The sequence below is a fragment of the Portunus trituberculatus genome, chromosome 12 (genome assembly GCF_017591435.1).
Source record: "Portunus trituberculatus isolate SZX2019 chromosome 12, ASM1759143v1, whole genome shotgun sequence".
Lineage (NCBI taxonomy): Eukaryota > Metazoa > Arthropoda > Malacostraca > Decapoda > Portunidae > Portunus > Portunus trituberculatus.
The window spans coordinates 7,577,339-7,584,838 of NC_059266.1; the positions used below are offsets into that span (position 1 = coordinate 7,577,339).

The 7,500-nt window shown below is 42.1% G+C and overlaps 1 protein-coding gene across 1 annotated transcript in view; it reads right to left on the reverse strand.

The window, feature by feature from the left end:
- The window catches only part of LOC123502623 (roundabout homolog 2-like), a 162,048-nt gene that overhangs the window by 39,994 nt on the left and 114,554 nt on the right, over window positions 1-7,500 (reverse strand). The window contains 1 exon segment of the mRNA XM_045251787.1: window positions 2,822-2,952. Coding sequence (XP_045107722.1) covers window positions 2,822-2,952 — 131 coding nt within the window.

Sequence of the window (7,500 nt, forward strand, 5' to 3'; positions counted from 1 at the left end):
GCGGGGTTCTCCTGTAGGCGGCGCAGAGGGGCATAGCTGTCTTCAAGTGGCTCCATCTCCAGAGTAAGTTGTGTAAGGAGAGAGTCATTCCAGAGTCTTGTGTTTAACCCCCCCTTTGCTTTCCTCCAGCGGTAGAGAGGGATCAGGAGGAGGAGGAGGAAGAGGAGGAGGAGGAGGAGGAGGAGGAGGAGGAGGATGGAAACTTAATCAACAAGAGAGGTTCCTATGAGATGAGTGAATGACAAGCTGAAGACAAGTATACGTCAAGAGGAGGAGGAGGAGGAGGAGGAGGAGGAGGAGGAGGAGGAGGAGGAGGAGGAGGAGGAGGATGGAAAGGTATTGGGAGTGATTAATGAAGATGGAGTACACTACATAGGTAAGGTGTGTGTGTGTGTGTGTGTGTGTGTGTGTGTGTGTGTGTGTGTGTGTGTGTGTGTGTGTGTGTGTGTGTGTGTTCCTGCCACGTCGCCATCAATACCACCACTACCACCACCACCACCAATACAACAACAACAACACCAACAACAACAACAGCCACTTCACTTCAATACTCCCATAATCAATCCAGAATAATTCCTCTCCTCCTCCTCCTCCTCCTCCTCCTCCTCCTCCTCCTCCTCTTCCTCTTCCTCTTCTTCCTCCTCCTTCTCTCCCTACCTCTCAAAACATGATACATTATTCCTTCCCTTAATAAAAGCTTCATTTATCACACTTATCCCCTCTCTTTCCCTCTCTCTCTCTCTCTCTCTCTCTCTCTCTCTCTCTCTCTCTCTCTCTCTCTCTCTCCCCTTCGTTTCATTCCTTCACTCCTTTCTTTAATTTTTAGATATATTTCTTTCCTTCCTTGATTAATTCTCTCTCTCTCTCTCTCTCTCTCTCTCTCTCTCTCATCTCTGAAAATATTCTCCCTTACTCATTCTCCTCTGCCATTTCTCTCACCTTACCTCCCTTCCTCCTCCCTCATCCCCCTTTTTATTACCTCCTCCTCCTCCTCCTCCTCCTCCTCCTCCTCGTTTACAGTACTACCCCTCTTCCTTCTCCTCCTCCTATTTTCCTTTTGTGATCCTTCTTCTCCTCCTCCTCCTCTTCCTCCACTACCTCCTCCCCTCTCAAACTTCATCCTCTCTCTCTCTCTCTCTCTCTCTCTCTCTCTCTCTCTCTCTCTCTCTCTCTCTCTCTCTCTCTCTCTCTCCAATTGCGCTTCTCTCTTCCTCCTCTTCCTCTTCTTCCTGTTCCTCCTCCTCCTCCTCTTCTTATTCTTCTTCCTCTTCCTCCTCCTCATTCTCTGATCTCTTCCTACTTTCAATAAAATCAAAAGAAAATAAATAACTGAACACAGATTTCTCCTCCTCCTCCTCCTCCTCCTCCTCCTCCTCCTCCTCCTCCTCCTTCTTATGCAGTCATCTCTTCTTTTAATTACAATATCCGCTGCTTTATTCTCCTCCTCGTCTTCTTCTTCTTCTTCTTCTTCTTCTTCTTCTTCTTCTTCTTCTTCTTCTTCCTCCTCCTCCTCCTCCTTCTCTCCTCTCTTCTTCATCCTTCTCTTCTTCTTCTTCTTCTTCTTCCTCCTCCTCCTCCTCCTCCTCCTCCTCCTCCTCCTCCTCCTCCTTCCTCCTCCTCATTCTCAACCTCGCTATCTTCTTCTTCCTTCTTTTCAGCTTATTTCTTTCCTCTTCCTTTCTTTTATTGTATTTACTTTCGTTTCTCTATTTCTTCCTTTTCTTCTTCCTTTCCTACATGATTTTTCCTTTAAGATATGATTCCTATATTTTTTTTCCTTTTATTCTTCTTCCTCCTTCGCTTACCTACATCTTCGTTCTATTCTTCTTCCTTATACCTTACTACCACTACCACCGCCACCACCACCACCACTAATACTCCTCATATTTGACCTGACCTAACCTAACCTAACCTAACCTCACCTTACCTCACCTTTCCTAACCTCATTTCTCCTAACCTCACCTGATCTCACCTCACCTAACCTAACTTAACCCCTTCAGTGCCATGGCGTGTTTTCAAATTCATTCTGGTGACTATTTGGTGATTTTATACAGCTTCAGAAACTCATGTGGGGGATTAAAATAGTGAAGAGTCTAGCCATTAATCTTCTGACCTCCATACACGCTTCCTAATGTCAATAAAATGGTCTAATGGTACCCAAAACTCATGATAAAAAATTTTGGTGACTATTTGGTGATTTTATACAGCTTCAGAAACTCATGTCGGGGATTAAAATAGTGAAGACTGTGGCCATTAACCTTCTGACCTCCATAGATGCTTCCCAATGTCACTAAAATAGTCTAATCACACGCAAAACTCAAGGTAATGATGTGTCCCAGTACTGAAGGGGTTAGCCTCTTCAGTACTGAGACACATTTTTTACCATGGGTTTTGTGAGCGATTAGACGATTTTAGTGACATTAGAAAGGGTTTATGCCAAATAGTGAGGAGAATTTTTTATCATGAGTTTTGGGTACCATTAGACCATTTTATTGACATTAGGAAGGGTTTATGGAGGTCAGAAGATTAATGGTCAGACTCTTCACTATTTTAATCCCCCACATGAGTTTCTGAAGCTGTATAATATGATACTGAAGAGGTTAATTGTGTGTGTGTGTGTGTGTGTGTGTGTGTGTGTGTGTGTGTGTGTGTGTGTGTGTGTGTGTGTGTGTGTGTGTGTGTGTGTGTGTGTGTGTGTGTCTATCTGTCGCTTCCTCATCCTGTCACTCCAGCACACAGGAAAGAACCTCAAAACTCTTACTTCACCACCACCACCACCACCACTACCACCACCACCACCACCACCACCACCACGACTCACTATGCACGTAGAGGTTGACCGGTTCAGTTGTCTTGGAGCCTGCTAGATTCCAGGCCTCGCACGTGTACTGGCCCGCGTCACTCTGCTGCACGTGTCGAATCAGCAGCGTGCCTTCGTCCACCACCTCGTGCCTGAGGGGAAACAAGGGGTTACTGAGGGGAAAAGTGGTGCTGAGGGGTATATAAGGGTTTAGTGAAGGGGGATTAGTGAGAGGAATGATGGGTTAGTGAGGGGAAATAAGGGGAATAGTGAGGGGAAAAGGGGTTAGTGAAGGAAAAGGGGTTAGTGAAGAAAAGTAAAAAGTGGGGAAAAAAATGGGTTAAGGGGAAAATGTTAGTGAGGGGAAATCATGGGGTAAGTGAGGGGAAACAAGGGGTTAGTGAAGGGGAAATAAAGGCGTTAGTGAGGGGAAAGGAAGGGTTAATGAGAAGAAATAAGGGGTTAGTGAGGGGAAAAGGGATTAGTGAGGGGAAGTAAGGGGGTAGTGAGGGGAAACAAGAGGATAGTGAAGGGGGAGGAGTAGTAAGAGGGAAATAAGGTGTTAATGAGGGGAAAACAACTAGATAATGAGGGGAAACCAGGAAAGGGTTGCTGAGGGGAAATTAGGTCATTGAGGGAAAACAGAGGGGAAGACAAGATCACTACCAAGAAACAAGGGCGAAGGGAAAGTCATTAAGGGAAAGGGGAAAAAATAGTAAATGAGGGGAAAACAGAGTCACTAGAGGGGAAACAAGGTCACTAAGGAAAAACGAGGTCACGAGGGAAACAAGAAGGAAAAACAAGGCCAGTGAGGGGAAATTTGGATAAAAAGGGGAAAAATAAGATAACTGAGGAGGAAATAAAGAAAGAGGGTAGAGGGGAAAAAACAAGGACGGAAGGAAAGAAAGGGCAAGAGAAGAAGGGGAAAAACGAGTAAAAAGGTTAAGAGGGGAAAAAAGGGGAAAAACGAGTAAAAAAAGGTTAAGAGGGGAAAAAAGGGGAAAAAACGGGAGAAAAATGGATGTTACTATCAGGAAAAAAATTAGAGGGGAAAACTAGATTACTATGAGGAAAGAGGGGAAAAACAAAGGATACTGAGAAGAATGGAAGATAGAGGGGTTACTGAGAGGAAAGAAGAGGGGAAGGGGGAGTAACTGAGTGAAAGAATGGTAAAAGAGGGAAGAGGGGAAACAGGGAAAAAAGAGAGGGAAGATGGGAAACTGCGGAGGGAAGAGGGTGCTTAATAAAGAGGGGAAAAGAATGTCCGATAAAGAGGGGAGGAGGAAAGAGAAGAGAAAGTGAGAGAGAGAATGAGAACGCAGTTTAGAGAGAGATGAGAACGCACATAGTTTAGGAGAGAGAGAGAGAGAGAGAGAGAGAGAGAGAGAGAGAGAGAGAGAGAGAGAGAGAGAGAGAGAGAGAATAAATCAAGGCAAACAAATATAAAAAAAATGATGGGAGGGGAAAAAAGGAAGGGGAAAAAATAGTTGAGGGGAAAAGGGTGAGATAATTAAAGGTGAAAAGGTGAGGGGAGCAAGGCAGGCCAGGTGAGGGGAGGGAAAGGTGACGCTTGACAGGTGTGAATTAATTATCTTCATAAATCTTCAAAGTGCAAATTAGCTAACGATAAATAGTAATAGTAGTAGTAATAGTAGTAGGTGGTGGTGGTGGTGGTGGTGGTGGTGGTGGTGGTGGTGGTGGTGTGTGTAAAGGTAAATAAAGTCTAAAAAAAAAAAAAGCGTAAATAGACAAAATAGAGACGATAATAAGAGAGGGATGAATTGAAAAGACAAAAGAGAAGAAAACGGTCAAGAAAAAATAGGATAAATGATAATAAAAACAAATAAATAAAGGATATAATCATTAGGAAAATCACGTTGGCCATTAAAAAAAATTCGTAAAAAAAAAAATAAATAAAGCAAAGAGAAATATTGAGAACGAAAACACTCACTAAGAAAAAAAAAATTGTAAATAAATGAATGAATGAATACTAACAACATTCTAAACACACAAAAATAGAAACACGTACATGAAAAAACAAACATGAAAAAAAAAAATCGCAATAATTGAACAAAGTAAAGAGAAAAGAATCAAAACAAACGACTAAAAACGATGAAAAAAAAAAAAAAAAAAAAAAAGGATTCTGTGCCTGCGTCTGTATTTCCAATTTCCTGTGACGAGACTTCATTCAAGAGGGAAGTTTCAAGACATTTGCCCGTTTTCTTTTCTTTTTCTTTTTCCTTCATTTATTTATTTATTTTACGTTGTGGCCTATAGCGCTGTAGATTTCCCTGAACAGTATTGGAAGGGCTGTTAAGTTTCCACCCAACGATTAACAGTAGTAGTCTCCTCCTCCTCCTCCTCCTCCTCCTCCTCCTCCTCCCATTAGTGGCGCAGACAATTTTATTTATAGTGGTGTCCATATTAGGGCCCATATCACCACCCAAGCGCATCTAGAACAGGGTATCATGGTGACGTGTAGGTAACTTTAAGCCACTCGACAAATGGTAAAGCTTCAAGGCTGTACGTGGTGGGATTCGAACCTACGCGTGGACGTCTGCCCGATCCCTCCACCACCACCTTATCCACCACGCCACCGCCTACCTGTCCTTTGGCTAATTCTATCGGCTCTGTAGGGGGACTGGCAACTGAGTGGGATATTGTATTCTTTATTTTTTCATTGCTCTTGGCCAGTCTTTCTCGCTCATAAAAAATAATAATAATAACAATGAAAAAAATATCGTCAAAATAATAATAATAATAATAATAATAATAATAATAATAATAATAATAATAGTGAATAAAATGAAGGTGAATGAATACAGCCACTAATGAATGTGAATATACGAGGCGCTGGATTGGTGAATGTGTTGCCTTGTATTGGTGAATGTGTTGCCTTGTATTGGTGAATGTGTTGCGCTGTATTGGTGAATGTGTTGCGCTGTATTGGTGAATGTGTTGCCTTGTATTGGTGAATGTGTTGCCTTGTATTGGTGAATGTGTTGCCTTGTATCATTGTATTATTTCACCAGCAAACAACAAACGCATCACTCATCGTCACAATTTTATTACGGCGCCTAAAAAAAAAAAAAAAAAAAAAAAAAAGAAAAAAAGAGAAAATAACAGGTAAAAGCCAACATGCCGAAAAATTCCTAATTCGCTCTAATATTCAATTATTATTTGAGAGACTCCCTGCCAAAAATGTGCGTGTGCCATTAAATTACTTGCTCTCTCTCTCTCTCTCTCTCTCTCTCTCTCTCTCTCTCTCTCTCTCTCTCTCTCTCTCTCTCTCTCTCTCTCTCTCTCTCTCTCTCTCTCTCTCTCTCTCTTAATACACACAGTCAGTCAGTCAGTCAGTTTCTCTCTCTCTCTCTCTCTCTCTCTCTCTCTCTCTCTCTCTCTCTCTCTCTCTCTCTCTCTCTCCCAATAATAAATGTAAATAATCTATCCACACAAACGCTTCTCTTCTTCTTCCTCTTCCTTTTTTTTTCTGTTTTCTATTATCCTCGTCTTCTCCTTCTTCCTCTTCCTCTTCCTCCTTCTCAAGCTAATTCAATCATCATTCATTGTTCATTCACGTTCCCTATCACACACACACACACACACACACACACACACACACACACACACACACACAAAGTTATCATTATTCCCTACATCATCCACAAGACTCCTCCTCCTCCTCCTCCTCCTCCTCCTCCTCCTCCTCCTCCTCCTCCTCTTCTTCTTCTTCTTCCTCCACCAGGGATTCAGGAGGAAGAGGAAGGGATGCTGGAAATCTTCTTAGAGAAACCTTTTGGACTTCAGATCAAATTCTCTCTCTCTCTCTCTCTCTCTCTCTCTCTCTCTCTCTCTCTCTCTCTCTCTCTCTCTCTCTCTCTCTCTCTCTCTCTCTCTCTAATCTTCAGTTTTCTTTATGTCAGTCATGTCCTTCATTTCCTCTTCTTCCTCCTCTTCCTCTTCCTCTGTTTAGTCTCCTTTGTCTTCTCTCTCTTCCATCTTCTCTTTTCTTTTGTTCCTTTTCTTCTTCTTGATCTTTCAATTTCAATCCTTGGTTCCATTTCGTTGTTGCTTTCTTTTCTTTATGTTTTCCTTTCTTCTTTCCGACGATACATTACTCTCCCTCCCCCCCCCTCTCTCTCTCTCTCTCTCTCTCTCTCTCTCTCACAAAACATGGGAATAGCACACACGAAATGATGAAAGACAAAAAGTTTAAAGAGACGTGTGTAAAATTTAAACCTCTGACAGTGAACAGGAAAAAAATATATATTAAAAAATCAGAAACGAAGGACAAGACTGGTCCACTCTATCTATTAAAAAGACAGCAGGACATTCACAGTCATATATTAAGAGGGATAATTTTCTCACATACTTTTCATTTACACAGGAAGGAATTAAAAGTTTTCATCTTATTCTCTTAATCTAACTGACTGTCTTTCTCTCCTCTCTCTCTCTCTCTCTCTCTCTCTCTCTCATCTCCGCAGTGTTTTATCTCTTCCTATCTTTCGTCGTTTCTTTCATGCTAACTGTTCCTCTTTTATTAACTGTTGATTGCACGTCTCCTCTCCTCCTACGGTACTGCACTAAACTTTCTGCTTTCATCTCTATTCCGTCCACCTCCCTAGTGCGAGAGTTAACCAGTATTCTCAATCATTAACCACTATTCTGTCCATCTCCCTCATGCAAGAGTTCAACAGTAA